At 33.4% G+C, this 27995-nt stretch overlaps 3 protein-coding genes across 4 annotated transcripts; all 3 read left to right on the top strand.

Moving 5' to 3' along the window:
- Positions 1-285: 285 nt before the first annotated feature.
- On the top strand, positions 286-2549 carry LOC144997069 (TPD1 protein homolog 1-like). The gene is made up of 3 exons (XM_078956894.1): positions 286-421; positions 571-696; positions 1372-2549. Exons 1-3 carry the CDS (start codon positions 340-342, stop codon positions 1680-1682), a joined length of 519 nt encoding a protein of 172 aa, XP_078813020.1. The 5' UTR covers positions 286-339; the 3' UTR covers positions 1683-2549.
- Positions 2550-16308: 13759 nt separating this feature from the next.
- On the top strand, positions 16309-19342 carry LOC145031969 (uncharacterized). 2 transcript variants are annotated; one of them, XM_078980638.1, is made up of 13 exons: positions 16309-16416; positions 16507-16652; positions 17190-17238; positions 17354-17500; positions 17596-17672; positions 17739-17808; positions 17908-17998; positions 18067-18136; positions 18223-18318; positions 18386-18485; positions 18560-18643; positions 18919-18995; positions 19086-19342. In XM_078980638.1, the coding sequence occupies exons 1-13, from the start codon at positions 16365-16367 to the stop codon at positions 19224-19226; spliced, it is 1200 nt and encodes a 399-aa protein (XP_078836764.1). In that variant the 5' UTR covers positions 16309-16364; the 3' UTR covers positions 19227-19342. The 2 variants fall into 2 exon arrangements, with proteins under 2 accessions (XP_078836764.1, XP_078836756.1); XM_078980630.1 differs by having other exon boundaries at positions 17596-17808.
- A 3861-nt stretch (positions 19343-23203) lies between these two features.
- Positions 23204-27795, top strand: LOC145031958 (phytochrome B-like). Its single transcript, XM_078980619.1, has 4 exons — positions 23204-25457; positions 26091-26901; positions 26999-27292; positions 27371-27795. Exons 1-4 carry the CDS (start codon positions 23390-23392, stop codon positions 27573-27575), a joined length of 3378 nt encoding a protein of 1125 aa, XP_078836745.1. The 5' UTR covers positions 23204-23389; the 3' UTR covers positions 27576-27795.
- Positions 27796-27995: the final 200 nt, after the last annotated feature.

Here is a 27995-nt window from a genome sequence, read left to right as displayed (position 1 = left end):
CTAAACCCCAAAAAAATGCATACCATAGGAACCATTTTTGCAATTTTGTCTAATTTAAATCTCGTATGCATGAACAAAAAAACAAAATTGTCACCAAACAAAATCTAATTATGTATTTAAATACAACTAATGGTAAATATAATGACATTCTATTTATATCTTTCGCTAATATCAAGGCAAGGTCCTAGACTCTCCTACCTCCATTCACCTCCATTTTCATATAAATACATACACTCATATTCACTCATCTTCCTTTGTAAGGTATTTCCATATACATACATTTGGAACATCGTGAAGTAATTGTGAGCAACTTCCTCTTCGTAATACATCATCATCATCATGAATTTTGTTCATGTCATCGTCTTCTTCTTCAGCATCATGGTCATGTTCATGCTGCTATCTCATTTTCAATTTCTTTCAGGTAACATCAAACCCCCCTCAATTTTTTTTTTCTTTTTCAAACACCCACATCGAATCTTTGTTACTTAAGTCTATATCAACAATACCTTAACTTAACTACATAAGAAATTTTAAAGTTCCAAATTTTATAAAGTTTTATACATTCATCAGATTCATATTCATCAAACAAGTATTTGCCTGGTTTCAACGGGAGAGATTACGACACAAGTAGAACAAATTCAGATGTGATCAAAGCAGAAGAGGCATTCCAAACTCATAGAAAGCTTCTTTTTCAAGGTAAATTAAGTCTTCAGCTTCTTTATTCTACTGTACAACTGAAGATGCATATGATACAATATTTGGGGGTAATAATGTAATATTACTTAGCTTACTAGCTAGGGTATGGTAACATTCCTTTTCCAAACTGGTTTTTGTGTCTTTTCTTCCATTTTGCCAAATGAGAATTTCACAGAATACAATTGAATATGCATATAGTACAAACTAATTTGAATCCGTTACTTTGTATTTTTCTTATTTAACAAACTAAACATTCTTTTTTCAAATTGCTTATTTTTTTTTCTCATATAAGTTGTAATTGAAACTGTGTCAAAGTACTAGTAAACAGGCATATAGTACAACTAATTGCATCATGCAACACTTTGCTAATATTGAAACAAAAACCACAAATGGATTCTCTGTCCTTTTTCATTTTCTTTCTTTTACAAACATGGTAGTTGAATTTGACGTGGTACAACTAAAAATGCACTTGATACAACCTACATTTAATCCTACCTTTTGTTTGCATTACTCATTTGGCAGCTTAAACCCCAAATAGATTCTGTATCTTTTTTGAATTTTTATCTCTTTATACACACATGGTGCATGTATATAATTTGATAAGGTACAATTTAACAAGCATATGGTACAACTAACAACAGTTTTTCACATGAATTTTGCAAAAAACACAAACAGGTTCGTCTTGTACAGCTAGAGACCTGAGCATTTCACAGAGCAAAGGGTCAACTACTGGGATACCACAATACATAGTCCAAATAGTCAACACATGTGTATCATCATCACAATGTGCACCTTCAAATATTCATCTTCATTGTGGTTGGTTTGCCTCAGCAAGAATAGTCAACCCAAGATTCTTCAAGAGACTTTCTTATGATGATTGTTTGGTCAATGGTGGTCAAACGTTGAGAACTGGTCAAATGATCAGTTTTTCTTACTCAAATTCTTTCATGTACCCAATCTCTTTGAAACATGCTAGATTCTGCTAAAGACTAGGTTTTGCGTCTGCCATTGTTCTTGATTGGTGGATTGGATACAAGAAGAGGTTATAATTACATCAAATCCTACAAGAAACCCACAAAAAAAGATTCCATTTGCTTGATGGGTTCTACGTTTGATCCTAGAAAAAAAAAACCCACAAAAAAAAGAATAAAATTTTAATGGATTTGAAGAAAAAAACTTGGAGAATGCAAGTCAAATTCTGCAAAAAGAACAAGAAGCCCTACAAAAAAGGTTACATTTTCTTGGTGGGTTTGATGTTTAAACCTAGAAAAACCCAAAAATGATGAACACCGCACCAGACAATTGACGTATAGGTTTTTTTTTTTGGAAAAAGATTTTAAATTTAAAGTTTCTTTTTTAAGTGATTTCTGTTGTGATCAGAATGATGGGTCATTCATCAGATTTAGAGAATTCTTCTTTAAAACACAGTCAAAAAGGCTGGACTGATGTTCAGCAAACATGAGAAGGCACAAAGTGATGCTTTTTGCAGAGGTTTGTGTCTCTTCTTCTCACACTTTGCAGGCTTGTGTCTCATTTATCTAAATCTCACCCACAATCCACACACACTTTACTGTATGTTATCTCTGTGTGTGTGAGAGAGAGAGAGAAAAAAAAGTAGGAGAAGGAAAGAGAAAGCTTATTTTCACAAAGGGGCAATCCAGAAAATGTCAGCAAAGAGGAAGAAATGGTCTGAGAAAAACGAGAATAAAAGGGCATTCTAGTCTTTTCAAGTTATATGCTCTAAGCCTCTAATCCTAAGATGATTTTGATCATGTAATTATAGTTTTAAATTTTTAATATCTCTTATGACATAAGATTAAGACTTTAAGATGTTTCAAAATAACTAGGTTTGTATAAAACATTTGCATCCAATGACAGTTTTTGGTTTTTCTTTTTATTTTTATTATGGGCACGCACCACGAATTTTGCGAACGATAATGACACGACTCATGAGACATATATAAACTATAATTTCTTATAATTCAATTGTTTGTCAAATTTGAGTGAAAACACCTAGCTATAGTCCCATGGCTATATATCCATCACTATCTCATGCTTCATAGAAAAACAAAGATGGAGACTTGTGAGTATTTGGTTTCCATTGAACCAAAGAAAATTGAATTATTCTTATGTATGTATATCTTGTCGTGGTTTTCTATTACGCGTGAAAACATTTATACTATTAATTCGTAAATTACACATCACGTGTCATATTATTTTAAATTTGATCATGCACACATTTTTTGTAAGTTAAATTTTGTTACCATCATGCAATGTGAAAATGAAATCTTCATTTTTCAAGATCACGAACCTCCTCTAATCGTGTTTAACTTTCATGATGTTCTTTGTGCATCGACTTAATTTGGTAAAACGATATCAAGAAGGAAGTGAAGTAGACAACTAGATATGCATGATGAAACGGGGTTTATAGTAATTAATATTACATTTTTTGCAACATATATACGCACTTGCTACATATTTTATGTTATTTTCTAACATGTCAATGTTTTTACATGTTAAGCCATTATAGTGTAGGTTGTGTTTATGTCGAGCGATACCGGTTAAAAGATTATTTAAATTGTAACGTATCCAACGGATTAACAACAGTTTTATTGTTTGACTGTTTGTGAGAGGTTTTCGAGAAAATTACCCCATATATCCCATGGTTGAGTTCTAAAAATATATCGCAAAATGCATATCACATGATATGTCATTTTCAACGATAGATTTGCCTAGGGGATAGTTAGCAACAATTAATATCGTTAGCTAAGGAAAAAGTAGCCAACACAAATTAATGCAATTTTTGTGTAAATCTTGTCCTATTCTCATCAATGTCGCATGTGACAAAAGATATATATATATATATATATATATATATATATATATATATATATATATATATATATATATATATATATATATATATATATATATATATATATATATATATCATGTGGACAATGTTATAGTATGAGAATTATTAAGAAAATAGATTGTTTAGTAATGTGAATACGTTCAACCTTACACAACTATCGTCATTTTCATGCATTCTTATTCATTTTTGTTCTCACACATCGTTTTTCACTCATTTACAATTTTATAGAATACGACTCAATAAACATTTTGACAACATTAGTGAGATTGTGTAATAATAACTATACTTATATAATATTAAACGTATTCATATTATCAAACAACATATTTTCTTTGTCATTTTTACAGAATATTATTGTCCATACGTTCGTACAGTAAATGTCAATCCATATCTGAACCTAGTTCTCTCTCTCTCTCTCTCTCTCTCTCTATATATATATATATATATATATATATATATATATATATATATATAAACTCGATCAGGTGAGGACTCATTTAAAAATGAAGACTCGTGAGGACACTTTAAAAAATTGAAAAAAATCTAAAAAAAAATTGGATCATTAAAATTGAATCCGGGATCATAATGATGCAAAATAAAAAATTAAAAATGAATCATGGATCAATTTAATGATGCAAAAAAAAATCCAATTTTTTCTCCCGGACATGGATATTTGCTCGATTTTATGATTTATATTTTTTTTTTTCAATTTTTTAAGGTGTTCTCATGAGTCCTCACTTTAAAATAAGTCATCATAGGAACCAAACCATATATATATATATATATATATATATATATATATATATATATATATATGTATATATATATATATATATAGAGAGAGAGAGAGAGAGATAGAGAGAGAGAGAGAGAAAGAGATAGAAAGAGGGGTATGTTCAAATGAGAACATTTGAAAACATTTTTAATTAGACTAATACAAAAGTCCCCACCCCACTATGACGTCTCTCAACCTTTTTTGAACTTGCACCAACCACTTAGACCACCAGACCATTACTGGAGTCACTGTCCGTCGTGGGAATCGCGAACCAGCGCCTGAATCAGCCAATTGTTTCCTCTCCCTTTTCTCCCGATCTAGTGGTTCCCTCCATCTCCACTCGTATTCTCGTCAGAAATAAGCTTTCTCCGCCTTTCCTCTTACTGAAATGCCGCCCATAACCACCTCCTTGAATTAGTCGTGAAACCACCTTGTCAACCACCTCCCCCTCATTTCCACTCTCATATTGTTTCATCAGCCACTAAATTTGATTTCACTAGATCTGAAACAGGAGGCCACAAAATCAACTCGTTGGAAAACCAAGTCATCGGAAACTACCCCTTCTCTTATCCTCTCTGATCTCGTTTCACTGATCACCAAATTTGTGTGTTCGAATGAAAATAGGATCATCATACACTGATACTTCAAATGGAGGTGGAGCTTTTTGTGTTGTATGCCAACTGTTTGATGAAAGTCCTCTTAGAATTTTTTAGTAAGTAGGGGTTGATTTGACGATAACAAAAAGTTTTGCAAGGACCTGTTTAAAAAAGTACTTAATTTTGGATAAATTACATTTCGCTTGCCAAAGAGTGGCTGGTGGCATCACAAATCTATGTAGGTATCTTTTATTTTTTTTTGTTATTCGTTTTGCATCAAGTAGACTTGAACTAATGCTACTTTCTTTAAAAAAAATATTTGGTGATGGATCAATACTAGAAGATAAAAATATATCAGCTTTTTTTGTTGGTCCATATTATAGAAGTTTTTCTAATTGCTATGGAGGATGAACTAATCTACTAAATAGCTTCTGATCACAAAATAAAGAATGTCTATAAATATACATGCATTAAGGCTCTTAGGTTAAATTGAATTTCACATTTTAATAGCCTAATAAGTAACCAACAATCATATAAAAAGTGATATACTTTAGGCTTAACCATTAAGTCCTTAATAGAACATCAAAAGTGATTTAAATGCTATTAGGATCATTTTTTCCAAATTTGTCATCCAACTTCTAAAATTCGTGCAAGTCAATAAGAACACCTAAAAATCATGAGACTTATTTTTAGGGAAATACTATTGTGTCTAGTTTCTTCAAACTTTGAATCACATTTCGAAATTCCAACTCCTTAAGGGGTAAAATTGGCAATCTTCTCAGGTTGGGTCATGCTGTCATAGATTTCATGCATTGTCTTCAAAAAAATCATAATAAATTCATTAGAACTCCAAATGCCAAAATTCCAAATCCAATAGTTATATATGGATGTATAGTTTCCTACATATAAAGGGACTGATGTAATTCTTAGTAGATTGGTACAGTTTATTCTAAAGTGTTGAGTGGTCTAGAAAGTGACAACTTAAAGTTACTAACTTGTAAATTTAATATAAAATCAACCAAAAATCATTCGAATGAGATATTTGTATTTATGAAAAGATAAAAGGGTGAAATTTACCAATATCATTTTATCGAAATTTAAGAATCGCTTGAAAGGTAAGAAAACAGATCCCAAAAAGAGCACTACAATCAAAGAGAAAATAAGAAAATACATACATAAGTTTTATAAGAGTAATACAACAAAGCACAAGGTAAATAATTGTTGGATTAATGTCTAAGTCCATAACTATAATTGGTAAGACTTGACCCGACCCGACATAGTCCATTTGGGTTGCATGGCATCGTGGGACTTTCCCTTATGGTGGCTCTTGGAGGGAGCCTTCTTCTTCTTACCCTTTCCCTGCCCAATAGCCAAGCAGGGGCAGCAACAACAGGAGTTGATGCAACAAATTTATCTTTGAAGTTGCTCTCAGCAGTCCTCAGCAAGCCTTGAAGCTTGATCAAAGTGACCTCCTCCTTGTTCATGTGGTAGGTCATGCGGAACTGGTTGTATCAGGGAGGCAAGGAGTGAAGGATGATGTCGATTGCAAGCTCTTCATCGAAGTTAACATTTAACTTCAGCAGGCGATCAACATACCTTTGCATCTTCTGCAGATGAGCAGTAATGGACTCTCCATTCCCTATCTTGGTTGTGAACATCGAAGTGATGATCTCGTACCTCTATTTCCTAGTGCTTTGGTGGTACCAATCCAACAGATCTTGATGCATCTCATATGGATATAAGTCCTCATAGGACTTCTGGAGTTTTGCAGTCATAATCGCCAGCATGATGCATTGGCATCCCGAAATCTTGTAATAATTATTGGTTTTTGAATGATTTAAAAAGTTTTAAATTGACATGATTTTTATGGGTGTTACTAGTTGGTATCAGAGCCTTGGTTTGAGTGAAGTGGAGGAAACACTTGTGTATATCCAGTCTCAAACTAAGGACAAGATTTTAAATGAATTTTTTCAAATTGGTTTTCAAAATACTAAAGGAGGATGCAAGTGTACGATCAGTCGGAGCTAGTAAGTAGACCCTAAAATGCCTTGCTTATTGTTTGATTTTCTGATATGTTAGCACAACATGCTAGTACTAGGCTAAGGATCTTCAGGAATTTCATGATAGAATTGTCTGATTATATGATGCCTGATAGCCTAGGGTTTTTCCTTATATGAAATTGACATCATTATTGTAGTTGCTTAGTGTACGCATCATAGGTGTACATAATTAAGATCTTATAGTATGAGAATGTTTGGTTTGGCCTTATTTTCTGTTGTTGTCTGATTAAGGGCTTGGGTCACATGAGATATTCGAATGTATATAGGGTCCAACGTTATGTATGACTAGCATACACGAGTGCTGTTGGGTTGGTGGAAGTTTCATGGATGAGTTGTGTAGGGTCAGCCGACCAGTAGCATTATTGGAAAGGGTATTGGTAGGGTTGAGGCGGTAGGTTGATAAACCCTTAGAATTTCAATCCGATGATTGATTATATTCGACATACTAATAGTCCAACTTGAGGCTGATCGGACTAGTCGTAGGTGTTTTTAGTCATGCGTTGGTAGTTGGCTGTTAATGTATGTAGATTCGGGAGCTGAAGGAAGCATTATCCTATCAACACAAAAGGGTTCTTCTCCTAGCATTTTGCCTTCCGTTGTTCTTGTTATCTCTGAAAATCCGGTCATTGAATGAGTTTCCCTTGAAATAATATATAACCTCTTCTCCAGTAGAGAATTATCGGCAGATCCATGATTGTATTATGGCAAGGAGATACATTTGGTAAAGGTTCGAGTGGCAACATCGAAGAGGATCCGAGTAGATTTGGGAGCCAGAGGCTGGAATTTAAAAGCATTATCCAGATTTATCCACTGCAGCAGGCTTCGAAGACGAACCCTAGTTCATGTGGGGGAGAGTTGTAACATCCCTATTTCCAGGAATGAGATTTTAGGGACTTTCAAGCAATTAAGGAAGCCTACTCGATGAGTTGGAGGCCCCAACTCGTCGTGTAGAGATTAGTCAACCTGTATGAACTTTAGGACCTACTCGACGAGTTGGAGGACCCAACTCGATGATTTGGAGCTAGAAAATGAAACCATAATTTCCAGGTTTTGCACCCTATTTAAAGGACCTTAAGTCCATTCCCCCAGCCTCCTTACCACCTTTTGACGGCCAGAAGCAACCCTAATCAATCTAAACACTATCCTTGAGTGTGTGAGAGGCTAAAGTGTGTTTTTGGTGAATTTGTTGAAGAAACTTGAAGATTAAGAAGTGTAGAATGAGAGGAAGCTTGTAGATCCAGTGTCTACATTGTCATGGATTGCATTTGAAGGTAAAAAGTCCTTACCTTGACCTTCCATTTGTTAGATCTCTTCTTATATGAGAATATGGGCTTTTTGGTGCAAAATGGGGGTCACCTTCGGTTTTGAGCTTGTCACAAGGGCATGGTTTCAGATCTGGACTCCTCTAGGCCCTTATGGACATAAAGCCTCAAGCTTTATGACCCTTTGGCCCTCATTTATGTCCAAAACTTTCTTCTAAGTCTAGTTATAAGTGTTTTAGCCTCATGGAGCCTTGCATGCATGTAAAGTTAGCAAGTTTACGTGATAACAACACCGTAGGAGCCTAGATCTACAGTTTGGAGCTTTGGTTTCACTTAAAAGCAGATGAATGAGAAATGTAATGAAGGAACTCGATGAGTTGCATAGTCAACTCGACGAGTTGAATAAAGGTTTCCTGCCTTTTGGATTCTTCATGAACTCGACGAGTTGGATTAGGTTTTCCCGACATTCTGGACTCTGCATGGACTCGACGAGTTGTCTGGAAACTCAGCGAGTTGACTAGGGTTTTCACGATTTCTTGAGTTCTGAAGGAACTCGACGAGTCAGTGAGCTACACTCGACGAGTTGGGTAAACATGGATAGTTGACTTTGACTTTGACCGTGGGTTGACCAGTTTGACTTCTGGGGGTATTTTAGTAATTTGGAATTTTATGGAAGTGGATCATTGATGGATGTAGGTGTTTGAGTTTAGAGCTGTATTTGGGGAGTTTGACATTTTCATTCCGAGCTACTTGTTAGGTGAGTTGTCCTTATTATACTAACTGGGTCAAAGGCACCAATGTCGACCCTCTTCAGATTTGTATTCGGGTTTATTGCATGATGATATGTTTAGTGACCTGGTATGTCGGTATCCTGATATATCGGATAATGCTATGTTAGTGACGAGTTAGGTCAGTATATTGGTTATAGGATGTTACTATGTTATTGATATGTTAGATCTGTAGGACTACCTGTACAATCTAGCTAGCGTATGATATTTATGTGCACATGATTGTTTGATTTGGGGTTTGGGTTGAGGTGGACCTGCTTTATGTTGAAGGCCAACATATACAGGGCGGACCGGATAGACTGTAGGCCCGATAGAGCATACTAGTCAGGCCAAAGGCCCGACGAGCGGTCCAGATAGGCTGAAGGCCCCGAGAGGCAGTCTAGACATGAAAATGGCTCAAAGAGCGGTCCATATTGATTGATGGCCCTGCGAGGCGGTCCAGTCAGATTGATGGCTCATTATGCATGCTGTTTGTTTATATGATATGGTTATGGTTTGTATGGTGTTGGTATTTTAGGGGAAACTCACTAAGCTTCAGGCTTATAGTTGTTGATTATGTTTCAGGTACTTTTGATGATCGCGGGAAGGTGAAGGCATGATCGTGCACCTCCTTATATTTTTATGATTTGATTCTAGGATACTCTAACATGAAACCATTTTGAAAACAAATTTGTAATAATTATTTGTTTTTGAATGATTTAAAAAGTTTTAAATTGGCATGATTTTTATGGGTGTTACAAGTTGGTATCAGAGCCTTGGTTTGAGTGAATTGGAGGAAACACTCATGTGTATCCAGTCTCAAACTAAGGACAAGATTTTAAAATGAATTGTTTCAAATGGTTTTCAAAATACTAAAGGAGGATCCAAGCGTACGATCAGTCGGAGGCAGTATGTAGACCCCAAAATACCTTACGGATTATTTGATTTTGTGATATGTTGAACAACATGCTAGTACTAGGATAAGGATCTTCAGTAATTGCATGATAAAATTGTCTGATTATATGATGCCTGATAGCCTAGGGCTTTTCCTTATATGTAATTGACATCATTATTGTAATTTCTTAGTGTATGTATCATAGTTGTACATAATTAAGATCTTATAGCCTAATAATGTTTGATTTGGCTTTATTTCTTATTCTTTTCTGATTAAGGGCTTAGGTAGGATCCGATATCCGAATGTCTATAGGGTCCAACGTTACGTATGACTAACATACACAAGTGTTGCATGGTTGGTGGAAGTTTCATGGATGAGTTGTGCGGGGTCAGCCGACCATTAGCATTACTGGACGAGATAGTGGTAGTGTATGCATATAGTTTTTATGGTGGGATTGCTTAGTTAACTTAATAAACACTTTTTCATAAAAATGTTTGTTATCTTATGCGGTGACAAAAAATAATCTCTTAAAAAATGTTTGTATTAGTTTATATGATAGAAAGAAACCATAATTTGATAATCCAACTTATAGTCATTTTCGGTGATGAAGTTATAAACAATTTTCAAAAATTAGGAGCTAGTGTGTAACCTTTTAAGAACTCATTTTTGAAGATAATAAAGCATCCTTTTTGAGGATAATAAAAATTTGTTTTCAAAAATACTTTTTTATTTCCCAAACATTTTTTAAGTTTTTTTTGGATATTTGAAAAGTTAATAGGTTAATAATCACTTGTAGAGTCCAAGTTTTTCACAATGTTCATACCCGTAAAGATGAGGCATTCGATAACCCAATAACCGAAGAAAAATATGCAAGTGTCTATCGCTTAATATTAGAAGTATATTGTTGTTTAATGCATAAAGTGATTTATAATGTTTTTTTACTTAAAGTTAGAAGTACATTGCTATTTTTTGCTTTAAATTAGAAGTATATTAATCTGTTTAATCATCTTTGTAAAATTCAGAATGTTTTAGTGTTAGAGCTAGTGAAACAAACTCGATCGGTCTCCTTGTAACACCCGATTTTGAATCGCTTCATTATTCAGGGCTGCAGCCCGATCATCAGTTATCACAACGCTTGGGAGCTTGGGAAAGAAAAAATTTGGCCCTTGAGGATGTTAAAATCTAAGTGATCCGAGTGTTCGATGGTGTTTTGGAGCCTAGGCATAATCGTAATTTGTTATCTCTGTCCTTTATGAATTTTAGGTTTGGTTCGGGGAACTTCACGACTTTGAAGGGTTGCTAGAAGTGTGGGGCTTCTCGTCACATTTCTGTGGATATAAATAACGTCGAAAATGGGGTTATAACGAAGAAGTTATGACCGTTTGAAGTTGGAGTAGTTCGGGTGAGTGATCATTGACTTGTTGACCACGCTCATTTAAGGCTCAGAACGTGAGCATGAAGTACCCACGACGTGAGAGGTACAAGTGTTGTTAATCACACCCGAAAATTAGATCAAGACCACCCCATTAATTAAAGTCAAAATCGCCTACACTTAAAACCCAAATTCAAATGACGTATTAACCTAAATTCAAATGATGTTTCCACTTTCCATAATTAACATTATCTTTTTTATTTTCCATCTTTTATATTATGTTTCATTTTTCTTTTTCATCTTTTAAGTATGAACATTTTTCCTAATTACATAATTAGGTAAGATGGGTTTTGAATAAATATACAAAAGATAATTTATTAAAAAGATTTTAAGTTTGTTTAGCACGACAAACATACACATAAGTCCTAATATTATATATAAACGACTTTATAATAAAATTAAGTATGATTATATTTACTTGCTAATCAAAATAATATAATTATATTTATATTTATGGTCCTTTAAGTTACCCTACATTTACAATAAAAACTTTATCTTTATTTGAGTGTGGTATAAATGAATATCGACCAAATGAAAATAATATAACTATATTTATATTTATGGTCTTTTAAATTACCCTACATTTACAATAAACATTCTATCTTTATTTCAGTACGATATAAATGAATAAATACTAAGATCATATCAAAATAATATAAATATATTTACATTTATAGTTATTTAAGTTACCATACAATTACAAAATCAATGGGCCTATAAGAAAATGTGATTTGACACAAAATGTGACATGAGGCCCAATAAGATGTGACTTGAGGCCCACTTATTTTTAATGAAAGTCTCAAGTATTGTTTGTTATTGGTCCGATTAACATAAAATGTGACATGAGGCCCAATAAGAAAATCAATAGGTCTATAAGGCTCAAATAACATGTAATGAGAACACAATAAGAAGTGAAAATGACGTAATTAATACATTCGTTATTATAATGCATTGTTTTAGCTCAATTAATAAAAAAATGACATAAAATGTCCATTTTTATTAAAGTTGACATTGTTGGCCTAATAAGCTGAAAATTTACATTATAAGTCCATTTTTGATAAAAATGACACTTTAAGCCCATTAAGACCGAAAGTTTACATTGAAGGGTCCATTTTGAATAAAATGACATTTTTAGCCCACTTTAGTTAGAAATAACATTTTCGGCCCAAATATATTGGAAATGACATTTTTGGCCCAAATAAATTACGAATGACATTTTAGGCCCAAATTTAATAGAAATGGCATTTTAAGTCCATAAAGGGCTTCACGAGGGTGTTTTGATTCAAATAGTTGTTTTTGAATGCGTAATATGTATAATATCAAACTTGGAATTACGAGATACATCAAAAGTTGATTACAGCTGGACAAAATTTCCTAGCTCAAAATGAAAATAATAATTTTATTTATTATAATGTGAAAAAATATCATATTATGTTTTTAATTGTTCATTATCGTTATCTATCGTTTAAGGTCAAATGAACAAATATGAATAATATTTATATTCATGTTCATTAGGTTCGTCTTGCCGCTCGATTGAAATCGTTAATATTAAAACTTAAAGAAAAATTTAAACGTGAAATATTATATGAAAATCCTTATAATAAAATTGAGATATTATACAAAATAAAATTGATTATATAATTATACAAAATATATTATATATGTATACAAAATTAAATTGTGATATTATATGTTAATTCCTCCGATAAAATATTTAATAGTTGAAGGTATAAATCATAAATTTAGTATATGTTAGAGGATTATAAATGAAAGTTTTAATACATTCGTATAAGAACACCAATAATGTAGTTATAGTTAGGGGTTTTCTAAAAGTACCCTCCTTTTCCAATTCCACCATCTGTTTGATATTTTGTCTTTTGTTATTTTTTTATTATTTCTTTTTTTTGGTTTTAATTCTTTATTATTATTATTATTATTATTATATAAAAGAATATTTAAAAACCAATTTATATAGTCGTTCGAATTTATATTCTCGTCCGGATGTTTAAATTTTGTGCAAAATTTATAACAATAACAATAATAATAATAATAATAATAATAATAATAATAATAATAATAATAATAAGACAAAACTTCAAAAATGGTCCTTATGATTTTTAAAAATATCAAGTTTAATCCCTAAGTTCAAAAAACTTCACAGATGGTTCTAGTGGTTTCAAAACTTTTAACATTTGGTCCATCTGGCTAACTTCGTTACCATTTAGCTGTTAAGTCAGGGGTATTTTTGTTATTTCAATACTCAAGGACCATTTATGAAGTTTTCTATTATTTTAAATAAAAAGAAAAATAAAAATAATTATTTTAATATATAATGGTCCTCTCTCTCTCTCTCTTTCTCTCTCTCTCTCTATCTCCGTTGACCTTAAATCTCCATCCATATACTTCATCTCCTTTATAAATCTCCATCCATATACTTCATCTCCTTCTTTGAGTCATTTTACCTCGCTTCCAACCTTCACATTGTTTTAGAAATTCAACCCCATTGTTTCGGAAATTCAAACCTAATAACTTAGAACTCATAATCGATTTCATCGCCTCTCATACTCCTTTGTCAGAGGTAAAAAGGGTTTTAGTGGTCCTTTGAAAGTTAGGAGGGGTATTGGAAGATTGAGGAGGATTAGGGCGGGTGATTGTGTGCGAAACCTGCAACTCCATCTCCCATTCCTCTTTTGAAACCTGTAACTCAAACCACCATCACCATCATGAATCCTAGCATATGCCCCCATCAATCACCATTGCTGCGATCTGTTCTTTTTTCCTAGCTTCATTCCATCATTAGAGACTGTCACCTCAAATCTACAACAAGATCGAAAAACCCACCATTCCGCCAACCTGAAAAAATTCTCCAATCTAAAGCCCTCAAGCCATAGAAAAAAACACGAAGAAACTGTAAATCAAGCGTATTGTGTGTTCTTCCCCCATTTTAAACGAAATCCCACATGAAATTGTGTGTTCTTCCCCCCCCCCCCCCCCCCCATTTTCTTTAACTGAGAGAGAAAGATGTTTAAAGGGAAGAAGAAGACAGTAGGATGAGGTTGTGAGTTTTTTATTTTCAAAAAGTTTATGTGTGGGTGTTTTTGAGTTTCTAACAATCAAGCAACCCATTTCTTAAACGAGATTAAAGTACTTTCTTCATACAAACATGTAAATATCATCTCTTTTATTGGCTTTTGTGATTAACATGACGAGAGAGCTTATAAAGCTTTAGAATCAGAATAGGTAGTGTTCATTTGGGGTGAGTGGTTTTAGTTTGTGTTCGTTTGCAGGCACACACACAGGAAAAGAGAGAGAGAGAGAGAGAGAGAGAGAGAGAGAGAGAGAGGTGGGACCCCTTTGCATAGTAAATATTATTTATTTATTTATTAAAAAAATAATTAAAAACCTCATAAATGATCCTTGTGTAGTGAAATGACAAAAATACCCCTGACTTAACGGCTAAATTGTAACGGAGTTAGCCGGAAGGACCAAATGTTAAAAGTTTGAAACCATCGGGACCATCTATGAGGTTTTTTTTAACTTAGGGATTAAGCTTGATATTTTTGAAAACCACAGGGACCATTTTTGAAGTTTTGTCTTAAAAAAAATTAACAACAAAAAACAATGGAAAAAAACAAAAAAGACAAATAATAATAATAATAATGTCAAATCAAATGTCAAAATTTTGATTTAATTGATTTTAAAATGGGGGTGGGGGGGGGGGGGGGGGGGAAGTAAATGGTTAATAAGGGTACTTATAGCACAAACATTATAGTTAGACATTACTTTATTGTGTCAAATATAATAGGTCAATTTAATATGTATCATCAATTTAATAAGTAATCATCATCTAAAATGCCATCAAATGGGTCACTTAAAGTTAAAGTGGTTTTTGACCCTTAAAATGGTTTTTAACTTTTAAATCGGGTGTATTTAAAATCCTCTGAGAGGCACTTGATGCCCCAAAACCCAAGTTTTTGGGTATCTAAAGGTATAAGATGATTAAGGTTGCTCCTCATCAACCTCTTTCACTCCCAATACCTCTAGAAACCCTAATCTCAGCCCCTATTGAAGTTATTGGCCATTCTTGAGGTTATAAACTAGTAAAATCATAAATGAATGAAATATAACATTTTTTTGTTACTTTCTAGACTTCTATATGTTACAATTACATAATTACTGATAGGTACTAGTAATTTCAAATTCATTTTAAGAACATATTGACAAAATTAGTGCTGACAATTCTCGACACGACCTGCGACACGATACGAAATAAATGAGTTTGAGTTGAGTTTTCCAACCCGCCAACTTGTTTATTAAACGGATCATATATGAGTTTCTCAAAAAATAAACGGGTTGATCCACCAACCCGTTTATATTCTTAATAAAAAAATTATTTTATTTTTAAATGTATTTATGTATCAAGTATTAATATTTAGTAAGTAGTATATAATATATACCATTGATTTATAGACCATTTGATTATTTTGACATTTTGACTCGCGGTGGATGGTCTAAGGTCGTAAGTTGTAACTTATAAGGCTAAATCTATAATATGTTTCTATAAATGCTTTTAATTTTCATTTGGATGTTTAATACTTAAATATCTAAAATTCGGACCCATGAACCCCAAATCTGACCCACAAATCCGCCAACCTGTAAACCCGTTTAAATAAATGGGTTGACGGATCATATATGAGTTTATGTTCCAAACCCGCCAACCCGTGACCCGTATATTTAAATGGGTCATGTTTAGGTTGGTATAGTTTGACTTGCCAACCCATCAACCCGCGGCATACCAACCCGAACATGAAACGGTTATCAGACCTAGACAAAATCATTTCTCAATTTCAATTATGTTAACTAGAAAGAAGATAAAAATAAAAATGAACTAATTTTATGAAGAGTTATTTTGCCCAACTTGTAATTCTTATGGGGTCAGAGTGTAAATATCTTTCAATTTGTAGATGTGAAGTTTAAACCGATATCTCCCTGCCCCTTCTTCTTCAATGGCTCTCAACTTCTCTTGCCATGCCGCTGTTCTCAACACCCACCTCCACTGTAATATCCCACCTCCACACTCTCTCTCTCTCACACACACACGCGCATAGTATGCATATGAAAACCATTATTTTTAACTATGAATCTCAGGTAAATTGGATGCTACTCTGAACAAATCCCCTGAGAAAGTTAGGGATTTACTCATAAAAAATAAGGTTCCCTTAATCACAACTTTCCCACAAAAATCTCTTCAGAAAGGCAATTGGGTCAAGCTAATTTGTGGTGCTAGCTTTGAGGTAAATTCTTTTGATGAGTTTTGATTTTTGAACTTGGGTTTCCACTTATTCGTTAATTGAATGCTAGATACTATTTTTACGTTTCGAATTGTAATCTATGTAAGCTATGATGTGATAAACTACACAAAAGGTACCTCCCATAATTTGATTCCACCTTCGATTTTGAAAATTCAAACCCAACGTATTTCATATGAGCTACACGGATATTGGAACAATCATGTTTGGTTTACAGGCGGAAAATTCAGTCTATTTACATAAAATGGGTTAATTTTGGCAAAAGTGACCAAACTTAAAACTATGATCCAGTTCAAATGCTTGTAACCTCATAAGATAGTTCTATTAGAATAATAGTTTATGCAACTACAATGGCTTTTGTGAAAGGTAAATACTAGTACAATGACTAAAAATTGCTTTGTATTTGGATGACATTTCCGTAATGTGGTAGATTTAAAATCATGAAAGAATTTCTGATATTTTAACGAAAGTAGTTTTTCCGTATTAGAAATTTTTTAACTAATTGTAGCATTTTGATTCCAGGATGTTGTGGATATTAGGAATCTTTCTCTTGTTTACACTCTGGCTGGAGGTATATAAACTCTATTAATTTTCATCATTAATTTTCCAATACTTTGATCATATTAAAAGAATGAGTTTGAATTATTTTGTCAAAATTGAGTTTGTGTATTTAATATTTATTGTAGTTGACTGTATTGACTGTGCTGCGGATGAGGCAGTAGTGAACGCAGTGAATGAAGGGATCAATGTGGCAATGACTATTTTGCCCCTACGAAGGCCTTGGGTTATGATCAGTGTCAATGATGATGAAGATCTTCACTTCCGCAAAGCTGGTACATGTCATAAAGCACAATGTACAATTATTTCATGCAGGATTCAATATCTGTTTCATAAAAATATGTAACACTAACAATTATTTGTTTAACAGAATTTGACCCAGATGATTGTCCAAAGGATTGTACAAGACCATGTGAAAAAATATGTCCTGCTAATGCAATTTTTAAGGTAATTTTGTTCTTCGGATTTATATTTTTTACTTTTTTTAATGGTGAATTTTTATTTGATACGAAGGCAGGAGTAATAAATGAGCGATGCTATGGCTGTGGACGTTGTTTTCCAGTCTGTCCATACGATAAAATAAGTTTGTATATTTTTTTATTTTAAATTTTTTAATAGTTTTCTCATTAGTATGTGTGAGATCTTCCCAAAATTATACTGATAAATGATTTAAATGATTCAGAAGCAATGAATTATGTAAGAGATTCTTCTGAAACATCTAAACTTCTTGAGAGGGATGATGTTGATGCTATTGAGATACATACAAATGGAAGGTAAATTATTTTGTTTTATTTTAATTTATAAAATAAATTATTTTATTTTTGGGTAAAAACATTTGCAGGCAGACTGATTCGTTCAAAGAACTTTGGAGTGGTTTGGGAGATTCTGTTAATCATCTAAGGCTTGTCGCAGTAAATATTTTAAATTTATTTTTTAAATATTTTTCTTGAACATAAAATTAAAAAATATTTACAAATTTAATTATGAGTAAATGCAGGTTAGTTTACCTTATACTGGAGATTCAACTGTCTCTATGATGAACAAAATGTACTCAATTTTAGAACACGATCTATCTTGCTTAAATTTATGGCAGGTATGTGTACATGATTTAATGCATAAAGTACAACATGATAATGCATGATCGAGTGATAAAATTTCAGTTAGATGGTCGACCAATGAGTGGAGACATTGGACGCGGGGCCACGCGTGAATGCATTGCTTTTGCTCGTTGTTTGGTTTCTTCTAAAGACAAACCGCCAGGTCAGTATCAAATTAGTGAGGAATGTACAAGTGTTTATGGCACGTTTGCTGACGTGTCAAGAACCATGATATAGGGTTTCTTCAACTCGCGGGTGGCACTAACGCGCACACGGTGGACGGGTTAAGAAAACATAATCTCCTTCAAACGACAATTTGTGGTATGAATAAATCTTGTTGTCCCTTTGTTGCTAGCCAAAATTACCTATTTACCCATGATGCTAATGTTTCTAAAAGATTCTTTATTATGTTATTATTGAAGGGTACTTTATACATTTGATTAATAAACAAGTGTATAATCAATCTTGTTTGTTGTCCTATGAAAGTTTTTCAAATTAAAATGATCGATTTACAATTTTAAATGTTGCGATTCTCAAAGTACTCTTTATTTCCCATATTGCCCCTTGAGCTCATTGGTAGCTTTTGCCATCCATAGAAAACTCGGAGAGGTCAATGTTGTCCAACTCAGATGCTTTGATTGGAGGAATTGCTTATGGGGGCTATGCCCGTAAGGTTAGTAATAAGTTGTTTTACAATTTTTTTGTGTAATGTTTTGACCTCGTACATGTTTAATGTTTTTTGTTTGGTTTTGTTTTTTCCCAGATTGTTGGAAGGATTTTGAGTTGTATGGAATCAGAGGGTGGACTTGCTCACATAGAATCGTACCCAGACCTTCTGTTAATGGCTGTTATGGAAGCCCTCAACTTAGTAGGAGGGGTTAAATCTTATACTCATACATTGTAAATAAGTAATTGCTAGCTTTATTACCATTAGAATCTTAGTCAACACTCAACAAACAACAATAGTATATCTTTTGTCTACTATCAATTCAGAATAATATACACAATAGTGAATGCAAATGGATGATAGTGTTACGTTAAAAAAATAGGGAGAAATATATGTGAAAAATAGATAGTGTTCCATAAGAGACAATTTGGGCTAGAAGGATTCCATTGAATTATGTTAGGGCGACACAGACTTTCCTAATGAAAATCGGAGTATATGTTTATTAAAATTTAGGTTTTTTTAGAATATGTTTTTTTAAAAACGTAGATTTATATCTTCTAAAGTTGTTATAATTCTACTTGTTAAAACAAAATAACGATGTTAAAAATTTATGGTCAATAGGAACAATTTTTTGTGTGTGAGTTAGCCATTTAAAGAAAAAATAAAAATTTAAAACAAAATTTTGAAGATGGAAATAATATGGTACGAAACACACGCACGTGGAGGTATGGACCGAGCGCACGTGACATGACCACACAAACTTTGGCGAGGTCAAAAAGGAAGGCGTGGCAAGTTGTGGTCCGTTAGATAAGGCGATAGTGGAAAACAGAGTTCGTGAGCGGAAAGGAATAAAATATATAAAGCATACGAGCGGTGGGCCCAGGTTTTATACAAATTTCACGTGCCAGGGAAATGATAGACAACCATTGCATGGGGCCAATAATTTAAGATACAAGTAGAAAGTTGATACAATAAAAGTAGATATATTTCTTTTTGGTGTGCGAGTTAAGTTCTTAAATTAGCTTTTATATCAGTATATTCATATATTATTTAAAAAAAATGTTAATATAACTGAATGTTTGTTAAGACATAGCTAGATAACTATCCCAAAGTAGCTAACTATTTTGCAATGAAGCAATTGCGGAATAATGAATCATACTACGAAATTTTATTTCTTTGAAATGATTTTTGTTTTATGCTATTTTGTTTTCGTAATGCAATATTCAATATCTAGAACTCCTTCTCACTCGCAATCGTAGTCTCCTTAAGCTGCTGACCAATGTTTATAGTGATTGTGTGCATACTAAAGCATGAAAACCTTAATCATTTACTAGGGTGTTACCCATCTGAATTCTTCCACGAGGGTATCTACAAGGGCTCTACCGAATAGTTAATGTGACGTTAGTTAAAAAAAAAATCAGAGATAAATATGTGATGTTAGTTATACCAAAATTCTAATTTGATACTATGTTTTTTATTTATTTATTTTTTTTGTTTCAAATTTGACACCGTGTTTTTCAATTTTTTTGTAATTCTGACAACTGGACCGGTCAACCAGGTTACATGCTGACGTGTCAAAATTGAATTTTTTTCCACAAAAAACACTAAGTTTTCATTTTTTTTTTTTTTTTTTTTTTTTTTTTTTTTCCGATTTTGACATTAAGTTTAAATTTTTCTTTTCAGTTTTGACACTATATTTTTTTGTTCCAAATTGAATATCATTTTTTCCAATTTTGTTCAATGTTAACAATTTTGTATTTGAAACTGTATTTTTTTAATACATTTAAACTGTATAAATGTTTTTTTTTTCAATTAAAAGCCATAGTGTTGTACAAACAAAAGTTTTTTTATTTTATTTTATTTTATTTATTTATTTATTTATTTTTTTAACATTCAAACCATAATTTTATATATAAATATGTATTAGTTATATAAAAACCGTATTTTATATTCAATACGCAACTTTAAAATGAGTTTGGAGGTTTGAAGACGTGTAATCGATCAATATCCGGATGTCAAGTTTGCAATCCATAAAATTTTTATAGTTAGTTTGATTTTCATGATACAACTAATACATATTTATACATTATGCTTTGAATGAAAAAAATACCTTGTATTTAAATAAAAATGTGGTTTTAACAAAAAAAAAATATATTTATACAGTTTAAAATGTAATAAAAAATATATATTTATACGGTTTCAAATGGAAACTTGTCAAAATTAAACAAAATTTGATAAATAATGTTCGATTTGGAACAAAAAAAAACATAGTGTCAAAATTAAAAGAAAAAAAATTAAACTTAGTGTAAAAATCGAAAAAAAAAAAAATGAAAACTTAATGTTTTTTGTGGAAAAAAAATTCAATTTTGACACGTTAGCATATCATGTCTGCATGTCATGTCATCAAAACTGACACATCATCATGCCACGTCAGCATGTAACTTGGTTGACCAGTCAAGTGGTCAGAATTATAACAAATTGGAAAACACAGTGTCAAATTTGAGAAAAAAAAAATACAATGTCAAATTAGAATTTTTGTATAAACAAAGTGTTTTTTTTTTTTTTTTTTTTTTTTTTTTTTTTTTTAGCTATTTACCCGAATAGTTATGGTTGATATCTACAACATGCAATGGATATTAGTTGCTATTTATTGATTTCTATACTGATTAAGCCTCTTGGTTCAATTCTAACGCTAATGATTTTAAGGCAAGTAACACAATGGTAATATAATTAATTACCACTATTATCAGTCTATAGTTTGTATCATGCAGTATTTGACTTGGATTATTCTCAATGGTCATAGAAAATCAATTGGTTGCACATAATGGTCATCATATGCAATTCATACACATTAAAGTTCATTACTGTATTAAGCTAACCATAGAATTTGGTCCATCAATAATCATAATTGTCCATGGTCATTCACAATTATAATTCAAGCAAATAAAACTAGATTGGTCCTACGAACTATATTTACTCAACAATAGACATATAAATATATAAACTTGAACACATATGAATCTTTAATCAAACAAGCACAATAAATGAAATAACTCAAAATATCCAAACAAAAATCAATCAAAATCTTAAAGGTTTATCTACATCTAATCAAAAGCAAAAGGGTTTTTAGCCCAAAATATGAAGCAGAAAACATAAGGAAATTATAAAATATGATAAACATGTCAGAAAAGCAAACCAAACAACATCTGTAACGATTTTGCTCATGATCCTTTATATTCCTGCTCCTAGTCAGCCTTTTAGCCTCAACACAGCTTTTGGACTCTCAAAACGGATGCTCTCTAATGTAATTTTGATCTATGAGTTGAGATATGCCTCCTAGGTCAAGATAATGGCTTATTTATAGATTTTTCTGTTGAACTACTTACATGGTGCGCGAGTCAGTTGGATGCAACACATAGTTAGATGAATCCAAGTATAAATTGAACTCTTGATTTCGGCGCACAAGAAGCATGTATGTGGCACGTAATTGATTGATTTCCCTTTTCCAACTTTTTTAATTCCGACATAGAATCCAACTTTAGTTTTCTTCCTTACTCTTAACAACTCTATTAGTATGCAAAATATCAATTCCAAGCTTTATAAGCACCTCATATCTTCAAATGCATCAAAATACAACTCACAACATTAAGATATTACTCTTAATGTATTTATACATATAACAATATCATCTTTTTTCACCGGTATACCGCACCTAGCTACTACCCCAATATTCCACCGTAGTACCATGAGCATGACAAAAGTTAATGTTATAATGATGCCAAATGAGTCATATAAACGAGTCAAACACCTTCCAATTTGAAACAGAAAAAACGATATGAATTAATAATCATAAAAGCAATTTTCATAAAGTCCACCATTTCATAGTTGCCCACTCCTACATGACTGCGGAGAAAGATAGAAGCTAAACTATGTTAAGGCATTTCATTAGCCATGATGACTATAATTATCATTTTCTTTTATTTATATATATAATTTAATTTTATATTATATTAAATTATTCAACAAACTTTCTTTTTACAAGTACAGCTATGTATTAAGTCGTTATAAAAATTAAATTTCGTTATGTAAGTTACTAAAAATTTTAATAGCATATTGTTCACATGTTAAAATTAAATTCATATTTAATTAAAATAATTTAAAAGATATAAATATATTTTTTCTATAAAGTTGCGATGTAATGAGATCAGATGAGATGTGGAGAGAATCCAGGACTGAATGACTATAAATGCAACCAAATTTACAAGCTTCAAACCAACACCTCAAATCCACCACAAGTATACTTGTAAACCTCATCGCTCCCTTCTTGATCTTGTTGTTAATCACCAAAACTGCATTTAATCTATCATCCCCAATTCCAAGTTCATTCAAGATTTATAAACATGGCTTCTGGGAGCAAAGCAAGTTCTGGGTTTCACCCACAGCAAGTTCAACCTCAAAACCCTTCTACATCATCAACGCCTAGGGTTGATTCAATGAGTAAAGCCATTGCACAATACGCAGTCGATGCTAGATTACACGCTGTTTATGAAGAATCCGGTGAATCTGGTAAGTCTTTTGATTACTCCCAGTCAATCAAAACAGCCACCGATTCAATCGCCGAACAACAAATGACTGCTTATCTATCCAAAATTCAAAGAGGTGGTCACATTCAACCCTTTGGTTGTATGATTGCTATCGATAATTCTAGTTTTAGAGTAATTGCGTTCAGTGAAAATGCTAGAGAACGATTAGGTTTAGCACCACAATCCGTTCCCAGTCTGGAAAAAACCGAAATTTTAACAATTGGAACTGATGTCAAAACCCTTTTCACCCCTTCGAGTGCTATATTGCTCGAAAGGGCTTTCCGAGCTCGAGAAATTACCCTCCTGAACCCTGTCTGGGTTCACTCCAAGAATTCCGGTAAACCATTTTACGCGATTCTGCACAGAATCGATGTTGGTATAGTTATCGATTTGGAACCTGCTAGAACCGAGGATCCCGCTTTATCAATTGCTGGAGCTGTTCAATCTCAGAAGCTCGCCGTTCGAGCCATTTCAAATTTACAGGCGTTGCCAGGTGGCGATATTAAGCTTTTGTGTGACACCGTTGTACAAAACGTGAGAGAGCTCACTGGTTACGATCGTGTAATGGTCTACAAGTTTCACGAAGATGAACATGGTGAAGTGGTGGCGGAATGCAAGAGGCCTGATTTGGATCCTTATCTCGGGTTACATTATCCCGCAACTGATATCCCACAGGCTTCAAGATTCTTGTTTAGGCAGAATCGTGTCAGAATGATAGTTGATTGTCACGCTAACCCTGTTCCTGTAATCCAAGACGATTCTTTGATGCAGCCTTTGTGTTTAGTAGGGTCCACCCTTAGGGCCCCTCATGGTTGTCATGCTCAATACATGGCTAACATGGGTTCAATAGCTTCATTAGCTTTGGCAGTAATCATCAATGGAAACGAAGATTCCGGAGGGGGGAGATCGGCAATGGGGCTATGGGGGTTAGTAGTTTGTCACCATACATCGGCACGATGCATTCCGTTTCCATTACGTTACGCGTGTGAATTCTTGATGCAAGCTTTTGGACTCCAACTAAACTTGGAATTACAATTAGCTTCTCAAATGTTGGAAAAACGGATTCTAAGAACACAAACTTTGTTATGTGATATGCTCCTACGCGATTCCCCTACCGGAATCGTGACTCAAAGTCCAAGCATCATGGATCTTGTGAAATGTGATGGTGCTGCTCTTTTTTACCAAGGAAAGTACTATGCGGCCGGAATCACACCAACGGAATCAGAAATCAAAGATATAGTGGAATGGCTATTGGCATGTCATACTGATTCCACCGGTTTAAGCACCGATTCATTAGCGGATGCCGGTTACCCTCACGCCGCTTCACTTGGTGATGCGGTTTGTGGGATGGCAGTTGCTTATATAACTTCAAAAGATTTCTTGTTTTGGTTCCGGTCCCACACCGCAAAAGAGATGAAATGGGGTGGAGCTAAACATCATCCGGAAGATAAAGATGATGGGCAACGAATGCATCCACGTTCTTCATTCAACGCGTTTCTAGAAGTTGTGAAGAGTAGAAGTTTGCCATGGGAGAATGCTGAGATGGATGCAATCCATTCTTTACAACTTATTTTAAGAGATTCGTTTAAAGAAGAACGTGATTCCAATTCCAAAGCTGTAGTCAAGATTCAAAGTGAGGAAATGGGGTTGCAGGGAATGGATGAACTTAGTTCGGTTGCAAAAGAAATGGTTCGATTGATTGAAACTGCAACTGCTCCCATATTTGCTGTTGATGTTGAAGGAAGAATAAACGGATGGAATGCAAAGATTGCAGAGTTGACTGGTCTTTCGGTTAGTGAAGCTATGGGGAAATCATTGGTTCAAGATCTCATTTTTAAAGAATCACAAGAAACCGTCATCAGACTTCTTCATCATGCTTTACAAGGTACTTCTTTATGTCCTCTATATCATTCCAACATTTCATGGTTTCAAAGTTTATTGTTTTTTGATGGCAAGATTTCAAGATTGCAAAGTGTCTTGATTTTTAATGCCAAGATTTCAAATTTGCAAACTTTCTTGCTTTTCAATGCCATGATTTCAAGTTGCAAAGTTTATCTCTTTTTTTTTTTCATACCAAGATTTCAAGATTGCAAAGTTTCCTGCTTTTTAATGCCAATATTCAAGATTGCAATTAAAGATTCTTGCTTATTATGCCAAGATTTCAAGATTTCAAAGTTTCCGGCTCTTTTCTCTTTTTAACCCACAAACAACAATCACATGCACTTGACAACAAGTCATTAATTCTGTTATATACACAGTTTTCACTGTTTGTCAATGCCACAAAAAGATTTTAGATAATACAAGATCAACTTTAATCTCTTTAAAATTATGCTATTATAGTATACTATGAATTTAAGGTCCAAAAAACTTTTAAGAACCCCTTGTCGTCCCAAAAACAATGATCACTTTGTTGTTAGTAAGTTGTTCATGCACTCTGTTTTCTCTGTTTCTTCCCACAACAAAAAGATCTTGTTGTTTTCTTGTGAACATACACACTTATTTTGCTTTGACATAATAGGTGAAGAAGACAAGAACGTGGAGATCAAACTCCGAACATTCAATTTATCAGAAGAAGAAAACGCGATATTTGTAGTGGTGAATGCTTGTTGTAGCAAAGACTATACAGACAACATCGTTGGAGTTTGTTTCGTGGGTCAAGATGTAACCCGACAAAAAGTCGTAATGGACAAATTCGTCCAAATTCAAGGCGATTATCGCGCCATTGTACATAGTCCAAATCCCTTAATCCCACCCATCTTTGCATCCGATGAAAACACATGTTGCTCAGAATGGAACACCGCTATGGAAAAACTCACAGGGTGGGGGAGAGATGATGTCATCGGGAAAATGTTAGTTGGGGAGATTTTTGGAAGTTGTTGTCGCCTAAAGGGTCCGGATTCTTTAACAAAATTCATGATCATTTTGCATAATGCAATTAGTGGACAAGATAGCGATAAGTATCCGTTTTCTTTCTTTGATCGACGTGGGAAATTTGTTCAAGCTTTGTTGTCCGCAAACAAAAGGGTAAATTTGTCCGGTGGTGATGCTACAGGGGCGTTTTGCTTCTTGCAAATCGCAAGCCCGGAGCTACAACAAGCTTTAAAGATACAAAGACAACAAGAGAACAAATGTTTTGCAAGAATGAAAGAATTGGCGTATATTTGTCACGAAATCAAAAGTCCGTTAAGTGGGATTCGCTTTGCTAATTTGCTTCTTGAAGCTACAGATTTGTCCGAAGATCAAAAGCAGTTGTTGGAAACGAGCGCAGCTTGTGAGAAACAAATGTTGAAGATTATAAAAGATGTTGATATGGAGAACATTCAAGAAGGGTGAGTTACATTACCATTATACTACTATGTTGTTACATTTGTAGAAACAAATAATATGAATATGAATATGAATATGAATATGATCTTGTGTTGGCAGACATTTGGAGGTTGAAAAGCGGGAGTTTGTGGTTGGGAGTGTGATCGATGCGGTGGTTAGCCAAGTGATGTTGATATTGAGGGATCGAGGGGTGCAATTGATTCGGGATATTCCGGAAGAAGTCAAAACGTTGACTGTTTGTGGTGATCAAACTAGGGTTCAACAAGTGTTGACTAATTTCTTGTTGAATATGGTTCAACATTCGCCTTCGCCAAATGGTTGGGTTGAAATTCAGGTTCGACCCAGTTTGAAGCAGGTTTTTGATGGAATCACCAATGCGCATATTGAGTTTAGGTATTTCATTTTATCTTTTGCTTTTTTTAAAAGTTCTTTTTAAAAAAAAAAAAAAAAAATTCTTGAAATTTTTGACAGGATGGTGTGCCCGGGAAACGGTCTTCCAGCTGAGCTGGTTCAAGACATGTTTCAGAGCAGTCAGTGGAGCACAGAGGAAGGTTTAGGATTAAGCATGTGTAGGAAGATCTTAAAGCTAATGAATGGAGAGGTTCAATATATAAGAGAGTCTGAAAGGTGTTATTTCCATATTATGATTGAACTCCCTCTTCCTCGTGGAACATGAAAATGGTGGACCCCGATAATAAAAAGGACATTTCACATATGTGGTGTTGTTTTAACTGTTTTATGACTTTAAGAGATTAACGGGTTATTTTTTAGTGTGAATTACTCCAAAGGAGTGGGATCGATGGTATTGTTAGAGAGTATATGTATTTGTGGTGTTATATACGAATGAGATTCTGGTCTGGTTAATATATTAATTTAAAAAAATGTATTTATTTGTATGTCCTATCAACCAAATATTTAAAAAAAGCTATTTGTCACTTTGAGTGACTCACATATCACATATTATAGCATGAGAAACCGGTGACTAGTCTATGTGGCATGCCATGTGTTCTGTCAAAATCACACTATGTCGACATGACATTAACGTAACATTCGTGTTGGCAATTTGTTTAATTTTTAATTTGGATTTTTTTTATTT

The sequence above is a fragment of the Lactuca saligna genome, chromosome 1 (assembly GCF_052625555.1).
Source record: "Lactuca saligna cultivar CGN05327 chromosome 1, ASM5262555v1, whole genome shotgun sequence".
Lineage (NCBI taxonomy): Eukaryota > Viridiplantae > Streptophyta > Magnoliopsida > Asterales > Asteraceae > Lactuca > Lactuca saligna.
Note: the sequence above shows the minus strand (reverse complement) of the source record. Positions and strands in the feature narration are given on the sequence as shown.